Genomic DNA, 19504 nt, shown 5'->3' on the forward strand with positions numbered 1-19504 from the left:
TAATGGTTGTGCAACGATAGAAAATTCGGAAAAGTTTTTTCTTTATTGCTAACTTACTTAAAAAGTTTAACGGTCAATATGAGCGTTCTTGTTTCACTATAAAATACGACTGGTCCCCAAGATGTTCCGCACCACATACCACCAACGGGAGCTCGTGATGCTTCAGCTATTTGCAAATATCCATCGGGACATCCGTCCAATGTATATGACATAAAACGACCCAAAGTGAAACTTTCCAATGTGATCTGTGTTATTGTGCCGGAACAAAATGGAACGAAAAGTTTAAAGAAAGTTTATTTTAGTGTTGCAATCGTTGGAAAATTTGACGGTAAAAAGGAACAAAATTTTATGGACTTCCACTCTTTTTTATCGCAAAAAAATAATAATTAACTATCATCGTGACGTGATGTGATGGGTATTGTACATTTTCGTTGTAATTATAAAAGTTTTAAACTTAATAAATTTATAGCGACGCCTCATTGACTTTTTTCATTAAAAAAAAAACGAAAATGAAATTACAATTCAAAAATAATATTCTGGAAAAGTTCAGAGTGTAGGAACTTTTTCCTCAAAAGTCCACGATACGGCAACTATTATATTTAATATGATTAAAAGTTTCATTACTGTATGTTATAACTGTTGAAAGCCCAGCTGAAGGAAGAGCAACGCTTTTTTCCCCCTTGGAAATGCTGTTTCGGTCGTACATGCATGGCTTTAGGCAATATGGTTATGTACATTCGAAATTGAGGACACATCCGCTTCGGGAATTAAAATCTATTCAGAAGTTTTCCGAACAAATTCTCTTTTTTTATGGTGTGATGGTGAAAATATTATTCGGTTGCAGAGGAAAAATTATATTTTTCTTGCATATAGAATGCCGTCGGTAACCCCTTTCATTTTGCGTTATTATTCATATATTCTGTGCAGACAAGTCGATCGAATTTTCGAGTTTACACACTTGTCTTCAATTAAAATTTCATTCGTCATTTGGGACCACTGAAAGTCCTTCGGTTGACTAACAATTTTGATTTTTTTTAACTGTGTGACTGTGATAGTTTCTCGGTCTATCGGTACAGAAGTGGAAATTTCTTCTTATAGAATAAGTAGTATGTGATGTACGTTATAGGTCATGAGATAGACATTAAAAGAGACCGTGAACGACCGGTATCACTCAAGTTTCTGAAAGAACATGTTAAGACACCTCTGAGTTGATCACGAAGGTGGTGACACCAATATTTCTCTGTGGCGCCATCTACGTTTATGACGACTTCAACTTAATAAAAATTTAAAAAATTAACGAATTGCGTTTAACAAAGTTGGTGTCATCTGCCTTCGTGTGTGTCTTAACCTGTTCTTTCAGAACCTTGGTCTCACTCGCGAGCACAAATTGATAGACCTGGGAGCGATTTTTATACAGTTCACCAGCCTATAAATTCTTAACTTGACAGATGCTTACAAGTCTTGTAGGAACTCTCAAGTTACCAAGTCTAACTCTAGCTACAAAAATCGACGCAAAAGAGTGAAAACTCAAAAATTTCTTTTGTTATTCTGTCAAACAAAAGAAAATTTTGAATTAAGATTCTTTCGCGTCACTGTGTGTAGCTTTGTATCTAAATTATTATTAAATAGGGCGTCTCCTTAATTGCTTAAGCAACTATGCACTTAGGCCGCCAGTGGGCTCATTGTGTAGCTACAGTAACTCTTTTGCTATTAATGATATAAAAAGACTTCTTTTTACTATATCCAAACAGTATGCACAATTTGGACAAAATGATGTGTGTGCCCTAACGATTTACCTCGCGTTATCGCTATTAATACAAAATTTTCTATAGAACAAAGCATTTGTGTCCCCATCGACAGCATATCGATGAGGGCAGCTCGATGACCAGATGTAATTTAAAAAGGAAGAGAAGACAAAAACTATTTGCAATTTCAAATTTGAAATATTTTCATGTGAATGCAATTTTCTGCATTTTTGTATTCCACAAAAATAGTCAACCGCACGTTTTATACTCTAAAAACAACAGGAGCATATATGACAAATGCAATTGTTTTTAAAATTGTATAGAATACCTGAATTATATCGCCGTGTTGTCCGCCAGCAGCAGTAAAATTCAGCTCACAAACATACGGAATTTTATCTTCCTTGGGTCGATGTAATTCCATATTGTACGTAACTCCCAAGTTTCCATAATACGTGCGATTACATCCTGCAAAACAATTCGAGAAAATACGAGGGGCAATGAGAATAACAAAGCAATAATTTAGCAACCAAGTTTTAATACGGAAAGTCTTCAAATGGAAGGAACTTTAAATGTTTCAGTTTTTATAGTCGAAATTATAGTTCGCTGAAAAATTTCAAACTTTTAAGCAAAAATATGCCAGTAAATTTTAACCAAAGAAAATGAACAATAAAGAGCACAAAAAGAAACGTCGAAAAGAAACTGTATTTTCGTTTATCCATTGTAGTGGAATTTATTGCTATTCAATCGTTGTAATGGTTCAACGAAAGTCTCTCTGAAAAACAACGTAAACCAAAATGTTGAATTTAGATAAATCTTCGATCTATTCTAGATCGATTCAGATTCTGTTAAAATATAGCTTCGTGTGGTCGTGGTCGAATACCAATTTGACCAATCGATTTCCGTGACACGAGAAAAACAATTTTTATCTTACGTTTTATATTGAAATTTTTATGTGCTTTTGAATGGGAAAAGTTAAGCAATTTAAATTTAATGTGAAAAATAATACATTCTTCCAGCATAATACACAGTCAACAGAGTCAAAGTTCTGTTAAAAACAATAAACCGTGCTACTATACATAAATTGGGAGAGTGTTGGACACGTAATATAATGTAATGAAGTGAACATGTTGTAAATAGAGGTGTACGCCGAGCAAGGGATTAAACTATTTCAGGAAATTATGTCAAAGGCTCGTGAAAATAAACGGACAACTGGCTTAAGTTTGAAGTTTATGCATGTCATAGGATTCGAATGAATTTAGAAAGAGTCATTTATAACGACTATAGAGATAAGAGGTTAAAAATAAACAAGTAAATTTCGAAAGCTTTTGACAGCTTGTCCATTTATTATATCTCACTTACTTGCTTACGAACTTTATGGACCAAAATGGTTTACCCCTTATAAAAACACAAGAACATTAACCGAAGGACGTTGCTCATTTTTTTCATCACTTTCAATACCAGTAGGGAGAGAAAAGTGAAATTCGATATGTTTCCTGATTTGGTAATTGTTTTTCTTTTTGAATCCCACACAAAATTTATTTAACAAATGAAAATCTAGATTTCTTATTTTAGTATTTCATTATATTGCTGCGAGCGCGTGCCTAACCAGAATTCAGAAATCTAGATTTTAATGTGTTCAACGAATTTCTTGTGGAATCAGTTGCAAATCACAACCACTCCTACATTAGAAAACTTGTCGAACTTCACTTTTCTCTACTTTGACATGCTTGCGGATCTTTTCATCGAATTTAATGAACTTTCGACGGCCTTACCAAAAATTCATTAAAAAGCACGGAATAAACGTCATGTTTTCGTGTATTTATTGACCTCGCCTCCGATCAACAAATTTCGCACGGTAACTGGACTTTTCAACTTTTTATCCCCTATTATACAAACGACTATTCAATAAATATCGTTAATAGCACAGTATTCTTGAAAAACAAAATACAAAGCTGATTTAAAGAACAACCAATTTTTTATGACTTTTTTCACCACAAAGGAAATTTCAAACTGAGAATTTATTGATGTAATAGAGGTAATGAACTACAAATTTTGTGTTATGACGAGCATAACATCCCTCTGACTCCTCCAACTGTATAAAAGCTATACAACTCTCAAATTTACAAAGCTGTGGTTTTTTTCATTTTATAAAAATGGATGGATGAAAAATCTACATAACGCTGATAGGAGAAAAAAAATCGGCATGCACATCACACATGGTTTTCCGTTTTTTTCGTCACTGCCTGTCGACTAGATAAGTAATAAAAAATATTTCATTTTTATCTCATTATGCTTCATTTGAAATTTGGAAAGTTACATTTTATAACAGAGCCGAGCTGTGATTTTTAGCGCCCTAGAATCATCATCATCATCACTTCGGGGTGACCCTCGATTCGATTTGTAAAACAAATTTGGATTTGGAAAATATCTGCTAACCACAGTTGTACGTGTTATGTAATTAGATTAAATGGTACTGATGCTAGCCAAACTTAATAACCTGATGAATTAACGACGAAAGAAAAGTATCTTAAAATAAAAGCTCTTGTCTTTCATCTCTTATCGATAGCAACGAATTAATAAGAGAGGAGCTCTGGCTAATAAGCTTTTTAAAGCAAAACTAATGCTGTGACGAATGAAGTGAAATGTGAAAGGTTTCATTTCAGTCTGTTGAAAATACTTTGATAAAATCAAGTAATAGATTTGATAACTGTCCTAATGATAAAAATAAGCTTGAGAAATGTTATGCTAATGGTGCGACATTTATGTAACATGACGGCCTCTTTATTCAGGATTTTTTGAGCCGCAATTTCTCATTTCTTCAATGTTTTTCATATATTTCGAAAATATGGGTCCAACCTACCCTGTACACTGTACATTTCATAAATAATATCCATGTGAATTTATACACATTTTGCATTTTGTTCAGATCGTCTTTGCCTTTTTTACTGTGAAAATTCGACGCAAGTCATTCGTTTAGAGAATTCTCAAACTTGTTATTAACTTCATTCATACCAGTACAAAATATCAGAAGCTTTTTCGTTCTTTGTGCGATACGTCGAATCAGCCAAGTGAAATGGTTCTAAAAACATTATGATTCCATTGCTGGTGGCATTATATGCGGTTGCATCGTTAGACCTGCATACGAAATAAAATACGAACAGCGGCACAAAGCTCTGCAAGGCTTATCATCCGTAAAGCTCATTTAGCGGAAAACATGAGAAAAGAGCCAACAGGATTACAGTATCGGTTTCAGGAAATGAAGCTGAATAACAAATATTTTCTAGGAAGGTCCATGAAATGTTTACTACCGCTCGGATAAAGTCAACAATGAGATTACCGTCTTTCTTTTTCTTTTGTTAAAGAGATCGGACAAATTTGTATTTATTTATAGGTTAAAGAAGCTACCATTTTAGTAAACGTTCCACTCCTGAACATTTTGAATAAGCTACACGTGATGCATTGCACAGAATAGGTAGCGTTGTATAAGTAATAACTTTAGAAAATAAAATATGGTTAACATTGTCGCCAGAATGTACGCTAGCGAATTGTACGAACAGAGTATGACTGAAGAAAAACAAAACAAACAAAGATACTAACAAAACAGCTGGATAAATATTTTCTAGACGTGGTATAGTAGCGAACATGTTCGTGGTAATTATAAATGTGAATTAAGAAAAATAATTATTGTAGCTACGAGAGTCTCGTCTATCATGCTCATCCTGGTGAATTATATGTGCTTGTAGTGCAACATAAAAATTATAGTTGGTACATGAATATGCTGCAGCTTTGTCTTTTGAGAGTAGTTACATTATATTACAGAATTTTTACCATTTTTCTTTATTTAATAATATAGCGGACGTGAAATAACACAAGAGTGTGGGTTAGTGAAGGATTTACGATCGATTTGTAATAATTTATGCCGTAAGTGCGCTTCAGGTGGATGAACGAATGAACTGAAAAGTAAATTTTAATGCAATCTAATACATCGGGAGTCTATTGGACTGATTCAACGCTGTGTTTAGCTTTTGTCACTTTTTTTCATTTTTTTTTTTTCATTTTTTAAGGCCTTTAGCCTTAGCTTACATTTTGCCGGAAGTACACTTCAGAATGATTCGGACGTATTCTTGTCTATTTTAAAAAATTTCTTAAAAGTACTTTCCTCAACATCTGCCACTTGTGACGCAAAATTTTTTTGGTAAAATTTTGTTTCTAGAATTTCTTTGGTCAAATTTTTGCTGTTACAGTTTTTGCGTACAAGCGCATCCAGCGATATCAGTTGTTTTGGAAGTATACACAGGGACTTGCGTCACTTTTACTCTTTTGAGTGTTTTTGACTGATATCAGTTCTTTTGGGATTTTGGAAAAGTCAATTTTAATGCAATTTAATATATCGGGAGTCTATTGGACTGATTCAACGCTGTGTTTAGCTTTTGTCACTTTTTTCATTTTTTTTTTTCATTTTTTTTCATTTTTTTAAGGCCTTTAGCCTTAGCTCACATTTCGCCGTTCATACACTTCAGAATATAAATTTTGGTAGAATTAGTAGATGAAAAAATGAATTGAAAACTTGTTTATACCGAATACTTCAACAATTGAAGTAACAGAATGAAAGATAATATGGCTGGCTCATAGGTTACCGTTAAAATCTTATAGCTTCGTCTTTCACTACTTTTCAGAACTACTTTTGTAAATGAACCTTAAAGCAATAGGTTAAAGATAGACCGGCTCATGAAAACTTTTATTAGCCGAATCGTGGTAAAATCAGTTCAGTTGTTGTAATTTGAGTTCCATTGATACAAACTACAATATTTTAATCCAATCGTTGTGTAACCAAAAACAGCTTGAGGATAAATAAAAATATGTCAAACGCGTTCAAAAAAATTTTCTGCCTACAGAATGCAATCCCATTTTTAAAATGTTTGCTAAATTGATAAAACTTAAGAGATTATTGATTATATGGATCGTCGTCATTGTCGTTAAAAATTCTCCTGAGAAACTTTTTAATTTATTTGAAAATAAACCGCAAAGGATTTACGTTCTCAACTGAGTTATCTTTGTTATTTTCATTATCTTCATTTGTGTTGGTAAGTTTTCATTTCTTTTCATTTTTTTTGTTGTTGTTTGTGGTGAACTACTGAACAATTTGTTCTTCTTGAATTTCTCTGCTATCAGCTTAAGGGATTAAAGTTTCTTATTTCTGTGGGAATTATTTCTATTTATCTCTTCATTCTGCTAAGTTGACGGTATTAAAAAAAATGTCGTACAGAGATAGAAACTATTCGAAGTGCTTGCTGAAACGATTCAACTAGTTCTAATTTAAGTGAGGTTCACTTAGTGAACAAATCCTTGCAAAGTGTTATTTCCAATGAAAATAAATCGATAATTCATAATAAATATGCAATCGAATGGTGAGGTAGGTTTTCCCAACAGTCTTTTTTGAACAAATAACCGGTTCCCGTCGGAATAGAGAAAACAGATTTGTTTACTTTTAACGCTTTTAACGTGTGGCAACCGTTACAAAACGTATTTTTTCCATTAATTTTATGTATTAGATGTAGTTTCAATTAGTAAACACGATCTGTGTGCATTTCCACGAAAAATTTCCTTTTTATACCAAACTTTTGAGTAGGTTGACTCTGCTTCCCTCTATAGGGATTAAATACATATTGTGCTCATAAGGAATATTCTGTGCCATTGGTATCATTGGATAGGCTAAGCCTCAGGCTGACCGATACAATCAATTTTCTGCCCAAACTCATGTAGCAGAATGTATGATAAAACTAATGAAGTAAAAGATTTTGAATATATCTGTTGGAAGCACTGAGGGACTGGTCATATCTTCGAAAGGGATTGTAGCTATAAAATCAATCAAGCATATTTTCGTTTTCCAGAAAAATTCATTTCTCAATCTACACCCTGCAATCGATTTCGGTTCAGCACACAAAATCAACTGTAAATGGGAATGATGTCATGCCGCAAAATTCTCAACTAGCAAGAAGTCTCAGCTGAAAACTTTTGCTGTGAAAACAATTTTCGTTGCAACATTTTAATGTTTAAAGAAAATCGACTCACTTACCGCACTGCAAAATCTTTACGATTATCATAAAAACATATCCGGAAAGAGGAAATTTGACCTAGCACATCGATTCAACAAACAACACCAACGTTGCACGTACATTACATATTATATAACGAATCTTTTTAGATAAATGTTTTCCCATTGCAACTAGTGCAACTGTATGAGTAGTAAAAAGGATATCGTACAGAAATTGCTTTCCCGGAAATTTCCCAATTCAATTCACATACCATGTCAACAAAAATACAATGACATCCATTTATATGTTTAGACGAATTTTTGTTTAAACAAAACTTGTGAAATTAAACTCCAACTTACTGGTACAAAACCTAGGCTCATCGCTCGAATCTCCGCAATCGTTGACATTATCACAATACTGATTCAGTTGAATACATTTTCCATTTGTGCACGTATATTCCGACATGGCACACTTTGTACCGGGCCACAATTGACCTGATTTCGTTCCTATTGCTGTTGTTGTTGATGATGAGGCAATAGCATTGTGGAGCAATACCAAGCTCAGAAGTAGTGGTGCTGTTATGGCATTGGGCCATTTCGCAATCACTAGTGCTGAAAGTATAAAAGAAAATTCGGGTTATGAAATATGACGACAGAAAATGGGCTGTAATTTTTATTTTCATTTTTTTATTTATTTTTCTCGTTTTTGTTGTTTGTTTAGAGGGTGAAAGTTGTTCGCTACATATCCAAACATGTGACTCACATTATATATATAAGTTTTCACTGGAGCTGGTGTCTCATAAATTTTGGTAAAGTGACATTTACAATTTTTTTACTTAATTATATGAGAGTTATCTCTGTGTGTATATCAAATGAAAACGATGCTCTGTAGAGGTATAACTGGTTGGATATATATATACGTGAGAGAGGGTAAATTTCTTTTTGCCGCCCTCATTTCTATGACATGGGTGGTGTGTGTGGTAATATCAATTTTCGTTGATGTTTGAAAGAAAATAAAATATAAAAAAAAGATAATTCATCCATTTATTGAGACACAATATGCGAAACAAAGGTCGAAGTCAATATACCATACCAGCCAGACATTTCTGTTGACATAGGTTGGATGTTTTTTTCTTCCTCTTCATCTTGCAAACTCGATATATAATTTGTCTTTTATAAAACGTTATATGACAACTAAGTGGGTGTTTCATTCGGTTATTTATTTATCATTAGGTTTATATATGAGAAACCCGTAGAGCCTCAATTCTAAATATAACACCAAGGTATTAGCTTAGGCAGTTTCGTATAAATTGTTTGGATAAAAATGTATTCATTCGGGGTCTTTATCTTTCGGTATTTACATATTGTAGTGTTGCGGTCGCTATGATAAGAATGTAAACTTAATGTACAATTGTTATGTAAGCATCTGTGCACATGTGTGTAGTTCACACAGTTTCAGATCAAGTGTCTAAATTACACCTTTGCGCACAATATGTGAAAATTGTCAAAGGTTAAAGTAGATTGACGATACGCAATGTGCGAAAAATTCCACACCCAGTTAGAGACGAGTTACTTGTTTTATGCACTAGATTGCCAGATCGAGCGACAGAGGAATTTAGCAAGCACATTGTACAATGATTGTATAACTGAATAACAACTGAAGCAACTGCATGTCTAATTTTAAATGGCGGTCAGAAAAATGATAAGTTGGTACTCGTATACAATTTCTAACCTCAGATTTCTTCTATCTCGTCACAGGCGCACCAACTTATCATTTCTCTGATGGCGGTACCAGTAAGTATTTCGAAAAAATCTCTTTTCCTAACTAGAGTTAAAATATCGCGACTTCATATCGTATTTCTAACGTCGTTTAGGAAAAACGTTGTTCGTTGTTTTAATAGAGGCTTTTTTCTAGTGAATTCGCTTCCGGCTCGTGGTTAATATGCACACTGGTACGAAAAGCTAGTTCATTTCCAGGGCCTTTTTTCGGAAATGGATTTTCCCAAATTTGCTGAATTTTTCCAAAAATTTGTAAGATTCGGCCGAAATTTGTGACAATCCCGACAAATTTTGGAAAAACAATTTCCATGAATTAAAACGCTTCGATATCAAATTACAAAATAGTAAATTGTTACCATGGGATCGTTTTCACGAAATCGGTTTTTTGTGGCACCAGTCCTAATTTTTCTACACGAGCTGAAATTAATTTGCGCAACGAGTGTGAATAACTAACTAACCCTTTTATCAAATCTACAAATTAGTCACTGTAAAGACAATAAGTAAATGTTCGAACAGTGTCATCTCCATTCCATAATCTTTACCATGTTTTATAAAATCAATTACCAATTCGAACCTTGATTAATAATTTTTAATTGTATTAAGTAACTAGCTCATCCTCTGAAGCATATGCCGAATTCTGATTTAGATTTCCTTAACAGTAAGTTAAATAAACAATTTTCAACTGTACTAATCGTTTGAAACTTACTAGTGGTTTATCAGCAAAGTACGTGTATTAGTGGATGGAATAATTGGTATTTGAACTGAGTTTATCGAGTTTAAGTTTATAAAGTTTAGTAATTGTTGGAACCACAGTTCTGTATCTGTATTTGTTTAATGTAGGAGAATACATCCAACCCGTGAAGTAGTTAATTTTATTCCGATCGTTTTATGTTTTACACCAGAAGCGCTTCTCTTTTAATTTTTCCGATTTTATTCAGGTCGATGTTCCTCTGGACCATTGTGATTTCCCATTACATAATTTGATAGGATATTACGCTCCCAAATAGTCAGCCTGAGTAAGCATTCAGTCGCAATAGGTCGACTTTTTTTGTTTCTACATTTTGCCGTGACTTGCACATAATCGAAATAACGATGTCAAAAATGCAACACGTGCAGATGATTTAATCTCGACAAAGAAACGCTTCATGATATTATTACAGTATCACGGAAATGTATATATTTTAAATAATATAAAAATAGAACACACCCCCGGAAGATGCGATTGCAGGTGTAGCAGTGGCACGTGACAGAAATTGTACGGACTATAAAAAGGATTCAGCTTTTGCTAAAAATACAGTATATTGTTAGCTCTTCACAAGAATAAAGTAAATCTGAGTCTTTTCAAAAAATGTTTGGACCGTGGGTGATCGTGTTTTGCCTGACTGTTTCGTTGCAGGTAATTTTAGTCATTTCTATTTTCAATTTAGATCATAATCTAACCCACTCAACACTTTCAGTTGGTTTGCGGAGGAATAGGTCAAGATGATAGAGGAGCTGAAAAAATAGAGAACAAACTTCGGCACGAAGTCCATGAAATTATTCACAAATTAATAAACGAGCATGATCCGAGTCATGGACACCATGAGCATGATCCTAAGCATCATGGGCACACACATGGACATGATAATCGCAAAGATGATAATAATTACAGGCGTGGACAAGACCATAGAGATGTGCATGGTGGTCAGAGGCATCATGATGACAAATACGAACATAATCATCAAACGCATATACACGACGCTGGTAGATATGGTCATGACGCTCACAGACTTGGTCAGAGCAACAAGCATGGACCAAATGGACAAGGTCACTCGCATGTTATTCATGAAAGCATTGACCGTGATCACAAGTATGAACATGAACATGATGGTCAAAAGTATTTTAAACAAGATGTTCTCACAGTCAATAAGCATGGGCACAATGGTCAAAGTCACTCGCAACTTGTTCACGAAACCATTGATCGTGATCGCAAGTATGAACGTGAACAGGATACTCAGAAGTATGATAAAAAGGATGCTCTCACAGTGAATAAGCATGGACACAGTGGACACGGTCACTCGCACGTCATTCAAGAATCCATTGACCGTGATCATAAATATGCTGCTGGACGCGAACAACTACATCAAGAGGAAAAAAAATACAGCAATGTAAAAACCAAAGGGCACGATATTGATAACCGACGTGGCCTTGACTTCAACGATGGGAAAAACGTTAAGAAAATTATTGATAACGACGACAAGAAACATCATTCAAACTTTATAAAACGCAATTGAAAATATTGATATTCGAATAAAAATTCATAAAATTAAAAATTGGAAGGGTCTTGGTTTTTCAAGGGTGTAGCTGTTTCAATGAGCATTGAGTCATGTATGTAAGAGTTTCGGTGGGACTGGGAGAGAATAAGCACGAAACATCCCCAGTTAATAGCATGGAAATCCCTGCTGTTTCATATTCAGGTATATGGTCACCAGAGGGTGACCCTTTATTGTTAAATGTTAAATGGTTCGAAGTTTTTCATCTGCATAACCATCCAAAATATTGTCCTCTATCTGCCATAACCCTTAAATATATAAATTGAATTCTCGAAGAAACTATGAAAGTCTTAAAAACAAAAACAATCAAATTGCCGCTTGGGAACATTCAACCGTACACCGCAGAAATCGAACCCAATATATCGGTACACCAATAAAAAATGAGCTTATTTTCGGCACACCAGTTCAACTAATCCATATAATTGGAATCATACAACATTTCGTTTGGACAACAATAATTTACAGAGAAAACCTTTTCTGACCCAATTTTCGAAACGAACACCCTGGTCATAGAAATAAATATAAAAGTTGCGTATTACGAATCGAAATCCCCGAAATCGTTTGTCTATTCGAATAGAAGAAAAACGGAGAAACGAAAACACTGAGTTCCATGTAACGTGTAAACCTCTATATTATGGCACTTCTACTTAAACAGTAATTTGTAACCTTTCTTCTCTCCGTACATTCATTCCAATATAAGACTACCCACACCCACATTCCAATTTTAATGGAACATCGGGAACAATGAATGAATAAAAAGAATTTGAGATTTTTTCTGGCTTTTATTTTTTAGATGGATGGATGTGAAACAGTCAAGGACCTAGAATACACGAAAGCAAAGAATTATTCATGACAAAAGTATTTCTACGATTTAGCAGTTCATCTTCAATATGTATGCTTACGTAAATAATGTAAAAAAGACATGAATGGAGCACATGTAAATGAAGACTAATACCTTTTTGGAAAGGTTTTTGCAAAAGGAGGAAAATGTTATTCGTAAAATTAGATTTGTTTCTTATATGATGTAAAATGACCATTTCGTCTATCTTGATTTTGAAATAAAAAAACTCTTGAAATTGTGAATATTTAATGCGAAGAGAATTGCAATTGAAAACGGGGTGGCATAGAGTAGAAATATATATATTGAAAGGACTGTCATTTCTAATATTTCTTATTTTATTAAACGTAGAATAATGAAGCTCCAACGTGAAATCAAACTCATTAGATTTTTAATGAGACTTTTTCGAGTCAATGATGGTTTAGGGTGCGTAGGAAATGCTTATGTTTAGAGGGGTTTTTTCCACGGCACACATATAAACAAAGATGTTTTTCTTGAGTACGAAAAATATGCCACTGTGAAGACGAATCTCCATTTTCAGTGCCTGTGTTCATTTTCGTACTTTTGTTACGAGGGTCTCAATATTTGACAGACGTTACGGAAAGTTTTTTCTCCTAGAAACAAAGAGAAACAAAAAAGAACGTGAAAACATTATTTTTGTGGGAGTTGCGGGAATCGTTAAAAATTTGTACAGTGGCGCATGATTAACGATAGGTACAATCCCACATTTAAAAAAAATTAACATCGAACTTCCGAAGATTGTTAATTTTGAAAGACGACAAGTCCAAAAGAATTTGATGTTTGACTCTTTTTCGGAATTATTTTACGTAAAATTTTCTTTACATCGGTTACATAAAAGAGTGAGGGTGACACTATTTACCCTGTAACTATAAATAAGTTTCTAATTCCATCGTAAGAAAACAATAAGAAATACAGTTACAGTTTTGACAACTTTTGACTGTGACACAATGTGAAAAAAATGTAAAATGCGAAAGTTTGGACAACACATTCTCCATTAGAATTAGCACCAACGACAAAACGGACTTCAAATTTGGAAAATACATGCCCAAATGTGCCGAGATGTGACTTTCCAAGTTATGGTCCACCAGGCCAAAAAATTAAGATTCTGTCCACTAAAATTCCAGAGCACAGAGTGTTCACATTCTATTTACAAAAGAAATTCAGGTGTACAGAGTGTTCACATTCTGTGTGCACAACTCAAAATGTGCACAGAGACCAAGAACATGTGAACAAATGATACACAGTTCGAGTACAGATGTGAACTATTTTGAGCACGAACTGTGAATTTTTCACAGTTTGTTAATATTTTGTGAACAGAAGTCGATTCTAATTTATCGTTTTACCCGATACGTATGATAACATGTGCCGATCACATCTAGTGAGAGACGCAAATGTGAAAAGATGTGATTGGCACATTTTCCCATACCATAACTTGGAAAGTCACATCTGGCACATTTGGGTAGATGTATGTACTTTCCACATTGAAGTCGTTTTATCGTGGGTGCTATTCTAACGGAGAATGTGCTGTCCAAACTTTCACATTTGTTTCACATACATGAGCACATCTGTGAAACATATGTGAATCACATTTTTTCACATTTCCACGTTTGATTGGTAATTTTGTTGTGGCACTCATAAAAAGTATTTCCATCCGTAAAATGTGGCTAGGCCAGAAACAGTCAAAAGTATTCAAAAAGGTTTTTTTGTTTGTTATTTTTATGCTAATGTAACTGTAACAGCATTTCTTATTGTTTTCTTGCGATATAATTAGAAACTTATTTTTAGTTACAGGATAAATAGTGTCACCCTCACTCTTCATGTATTTAGAAAGTCAAACATGAAGTTATTTTGGACTTGTCGTCTTTAAAAATGCAGACTTAACGTTCATTCTATCGAGTTTATTCATATTATCCATTTACTGAACAGAACAATCTTCGATAGTTCAAATTTCATTTTTTTAAATGTGGGATTTTACTTATCGTTAATGATTATAGACTGTACAAATTTTCAACAATTCCCGCAACTCCTGGCATACTTGCCGTTGCAGTATCATTCTAACAAATCATTTGTTACAAATGCCCCTACTGTATGCATCGTATTCAATACAATCAATGATACAATAGTAGTTGAGAATTTTTCATGTGAAAACACATTTGTTTTGAAACTTTTTTGTTTTGTTTCAGCAACATTCAGTCCCTATAGGTATAAACTGTTATTGTTTTTTTAACAGATTGATATGAAATTGAAATGTTTTGCTTTTAATTGATTATAATTCAGAAGATTAAAGCCACACATTTAATTTCCGGTCGATTTTTCACATTTAATTGGTTTTTATTGTATAGCTGCAGTATTGTTCTATAAAAACCTATCAATGTACATTATCGAGCCTTACAAATGTATTTTATAACAAAAAATTATGAATTTGTTATCATGTTCGTGTAAGTGTGACGCAGGTTCACTAAGATTATTTTTTAGTAAACAAACCGTTACAGACCGTGACCCGCATAATGACATCTTCTCGTTTCGTTGTCATATAAAAAATCCACGTTTGATAAACGGCATGAGGAGCAAATTCAATTAAATCCATCGCTTCCTCTGTTGCCAATATAGCTTAATTTTTGATATCAAATCTTTTACTTCTATAGTTTAACTATCCCTATTGAAGTATGGCAAAATTCGTTATATCTAATCATATACTGTTGCATTTATTGCTGTCAACAGTCTTAAATAAAAAAGTATGACAAAAGATTGATATATTCTCAATCACCCTTATGTCAGTTTAAAAACTTTTCTCCTTAAATTTTTATAAATCCTCATCGATTTTCGAAGAAAGAACAAAAATAAATTCTGATTCATTTTGATTTCTGAATAAATGGTGCCACTGCGGTGACGCAATTTCAAATTTATATATCTACAGCAACAAGGAAACGCAAATACAATTTTATCAATAAGAAAATAGAGCACACCGGAAAATTGGTATAGATCTAGGCTTAAGTTCATAACACAAAGATGCGTATAATAATGACTATAAAAAGAGCTCTTAATTTACTGACAATTCGCAGTTATCTGTTGGCATTTTATCAAGTAAAGTAAAGGATATTCGTTAAAAATGCAAATCAAATATTTGTTTCTGTTGGCATTCTCGTCAATCGAGGTAAAGATTAATAAAATAATTTCTTAAAATGATCAACCTCACAATAAATTCCAAAATTAATTATTTTGTAGTTGGTGTTTGGTGGGCCGGTTATCGATGCATTAGGAGGTGGAAATACTCCTGTCGGTATAATTCCAATTGGAGCCATAAGTGGTGGTGGTGGCGGTAAAAAAGGTAAAGGTGATCTAGTTGGGCCACTTGGAGGTGACGTGAACGAAAATGGACCTCTAAACGGTTTGAATGGTGCTTTAGGGGAAGTACTATGTGGAACTGGTATAGGTAATGACTATTGCAATGGAATTTTGCAAGGATTGCAGCACCCGTTAGGACCAACTGTAAATGAATTGGGACTGGGCAAAGAATTTTATGGAGTAAAGGGGAAAAAGAGAGGCGATGATGGAGGCCGAGGAGATGACGGTGGTCGAGGAGATGACGGTGGTCGAGGAGACGACGGCGGAGAACGATGGGGTGGCGGTGGTTCCAACGGAGGAATTGGTGGCCCTGGAGGAAATGGAGGTTGCGGTGGCGGTGGCGGTGGTGGTGGTTGTGGTAGTGGTGGTTGTAAAATTCCCAAAGGTGGATGCGATAACGATTGCAATAACGATTGCGCTAATGGTTGTTCACGGCTTACGTTAGTGGTCGGGAAATTTGACAAATAATTATGAAAATGCATTTTTTTGAATCAAAATTGAAAGTCTTTAAATTGTAAAATGACAAAATAGATATACCAGCTAATAAACATTTTGTTTAGTACATATAGCTCCCTTTAATCGACAAGGACGCGATAGAAAATTCGTTAACATCAAGGTTCTGAAAGAACATGTTAAGACACTTCTGAGTTGATCACGAAGGCGGTGGAATCAAAGTTTGTCTGTGACGCCAACGTATGTATGATGGTTTCAACTTCGTGGGTGTCGTAGCTTGTTCTTTAAGAATATGGGTTAATATAACAATTGTATTTCGTTTTAATTCTTAAACGTACAACCTTTCTATTGTATGTGTGCAGCTGAAAAACAGCTGAAGCAAATTCATGATGAAATTTCACTGACTCTGACTCTATTCTTCTGCAGTTTTCTTCGAAGGCTTAAAGGATTATTGGCTTTCAGAAAAAGATTTCCCCACTTTGATCTATAACCCAGACCCTATTTCTAAACTAATAATAAAACAAAAATACGCAGGTGTATCCAATCATATAGTTTTAAGTTAGTATTAATTCTTTCTTTATTTGATTCAATGAAAATCGACATGCAAATAAAATACGTGAAGCTCCAATTTGCTTACAAACAATTCAAAGGAGTTATTCTCCGGAATTAGGGCGGAAAACATACGAGCAATTTTGCATTGATGTGATTGACAATTATGCTGCGTTTTCCATTGTAATCAACGCACTTCAAGCAAAAGTGCCCAATAGAGTACTTTTTTGTATGAAATTTTATCCCCACTCTTTTTACAGTGTAAAATTTTGTATGGAGCACTGTCAAGTTTTAGTACCCTATTTAGAGTACCACTTTTGCTTGAACTGCGTTGCTGTAATTCGATATTCACCACAAGCTAGAGGCCAAACAATGGAAAACGCAACATAATTGTCGATCCCATCAATTCAAAATTGCTCGTGTGCCTTAGGCCTAGAAGGATAAAAAATGCGCGCAAATGCGATAGTTATACCATAAACAGATTACCACATAAATACGTGAGTGCGTGTATAGCAACTTGTATTATCGGATGTGTAATTAATAGGTTTGTTCCAAGGCTGTATGAATTGTCAAATTTGATCCATAGAACCAAACCTCAAAAATATTTGTGTGTACATCTCGTAGGCGACGTTGCCATATTTGTATGAAAAATCTCGTTGGCGATGTTGCTATGGATCAAATCATCGTGGTCGGGTTGTCAAAGTTCGTGTTTACAGCTATTTGTAACAAACCTATAACAGTATTTGGATCGAAATTGACAATTTATGTATAATTTATAACGTGTACTAAATGCACGTCACAGATATTTATCACTTTAGACTAATTCCAGTACCGTCCGCTATTTACACAAGAGGCGGTTGTTATATGTAGCTCTTGCAGTATGACATAATCAAAACGGTAACTAGGTAGATTAGGAAATTTAATTTGCAAATAGTTGTTTGTTTACCGAGGGGGTAAAATAGGAATTCCAATAATGGCAAAGGCTGCGGTCAGAACGAAGCGAGTGTCATAAATAACTCTAATTGGAGTTCCCGATTTTTTTCTTAGCGGTGTGAATACCCGTTTTTCTTTACGAAAAACGAAGAAGTAAATTTATTCAACTTACCCTGCACTTTAAAATGACATGAAATACACAAGTGCCTAAGAACAACCGTCCACAACAAAGAATATTTGTATTTTTCCCACTGCTGAATCTTGCCTCGTATTTTTGAGTCCCCGACAACCGCAAATACGTTGTCACTCTTTTACCAGCTATGAATCGGTTATCAACACCAACGACAAAAATGAATGCACAAATGGCTGATGAGGTTTTATATAGTAAAATTCATGAGAAATAATGCTTCTTTAGATGGGTCACAGACCGAGGCGGAGACCAAATGTGAGTCCCATTCCCATAAGTATTTAATGGAGCCATTGTAAAATTCAGTTAAATCACGTCAGAGTAAAATAACGTTAAGAGGGATTCTTTTGAAAAACAGCCTACCGAAATCGGGCGTGTTTTCTAGTGGAACTTTTTATAGGTACCTAGAAAGGACTTCGACCCTAGAACCCAAAACCACTCTCAAAAAAATTCTTCGAAGCTTTTATGGCTGGTGAAAGGTGATCGAAAACCGAAAACTTGCACTTTTCTTACCAAAATTTCTCCGGGTACATAAGCCGTACATGGTCGTGTGGGGCGTCATTAGAAAGGTAATCACATATACTATTGAGCCGAATAGAGACTCATTGGTTTTAAAATTAATCCGCACTGAAATATGTGCAGTTGAAGTTTTCAACCGAAAACTTGCACTTTTCTTACCAATATTTCTCTAGTTACACGCCGTACATGGTGGTGTGGGGTATCATTTGAAAGGTAATTTTATGTGCTCTTGGGCCAAATAGGGTCTTATGGGGTTTGGATGCATATGCGATGAAATATGGGCACTTAAACATTTCAACTTCTCATATTTCATCGTAGATGCTTTCAAACCCCCATAAGACCCTATTTGGCCCAAAAGCGTTCAGGAAAATTTCAAGACTGCCAATGTGAAAAAAAATAATTCCAAATTCTTTCGTTGACGTGATCCATTGTTTACATTCAATTTGGAATGTATTGATCAAATGATATTGGAAATAATGGACTCATTAATATCCCTTTCATCTATAATATTGTATTTTAACAATAATCACAATCTTTTTAAGAGAGGAGAAAATTCTTTCAAATCGAAAAATGTGAAAGAGGTTGCATTCGATGGAAATCTCAAAATAATTAGAGGAAAAGTTTGAGCTTTCAATTCTTGAATTTCTTCACGCATTTTAGGCCTAGGATGCATAGGAATAAACAATGAAAAGGTAAAAGTTGAAGTAGATATTACGATGGAAAGTCTTCAGTTTCTTGCATGCTCTGATTATGGTCAGAGGGTTCCGGATCTAGTTCGAAATTAACAAT

General features: G+C 34.4%; 3 protein-coding genes across 4 annotated transcripts in view; 2 read left to right on the forward strand and 1 right to left on the reverse strand.

Annotated features, from left to right (window-relative positions):
- Positions 1 to 19504, reverse strand: part of LOC119080330 — a 64150-nt gene that overhangs the window by 21540 nt on the left and 23106 nt on the right. For both annotated transcript variants that reach the window (XM_037188627.1, XM_037188626.1), the window contains exons 2-4: positions 8140 to 8391; positions 2074 to 2210; positions 58 to 245 (exon numbers count right to left, since the gene is read on the reverse strand). In XM_037188627.1, the coding sequence (XP_037044522.1) occupies positions 58 to 245; positions 2074 to 2210; positions 8140 to 8391 (577 nt within the window). The remainder of the gene's footprint in view (positions 1 to 57; positions 246 to 2073; positions 2211 to 8139; positions 8392 to 19504) is intronic.
- LOC119080332 (histidine-rich glycoprotein-like) lies at positions 10852 to 11859 on the forward strand. Its single transcript, XM_037188629.1, has 2 exons — positions 10852 to 10954; positions 11016 to 11859. The coding sequence occupies exons 1-2, from the start codon at positions 10907 to 10909 to the stop codon at positions 11829 to 11831; spliced, it is 864 nt and encodes a 287-aa protein (XP_037044524.1). The 5' UTR covers positions 10852 to 10906; the 3' UTR covers positions 11832 to 11859.
- Positions 15736 to 16637, forward strand: LOC119080335 (glycine-rich cell wall structural protein 1-like). Its single transcript, XM_037188631.1, has 2 exons — positions 15736 to 15883; positions 15955 to 16637. Exons 1-2 carry the CDS (start codon positions 15839 to 15841, stop codon positions 16540 to 16542), a joined length of 633 nt encoding a protein of 210 aa, XP_037044526.1. The 5' UTR covers positions 15736 to 15838; the 3' UTR covers positions 16543 to 16637.

Source organism: Bradysia coprophila, unplaced genomic scaffold (genome assembly GCF_014529535.1).
Source record: "Bradysia coprophila strain Holo2 unplaced genomic scaffold, BU_Bcop_v1 contig_350, whole genome shotgun sequence".
Taxonomy (NCBI): domain Eukaryota; kingdom Metazoa; phylum Arthropoda; class Insecta; order Diptera; family Sciaridae; genus Bradysia; species Bradysia coprophila.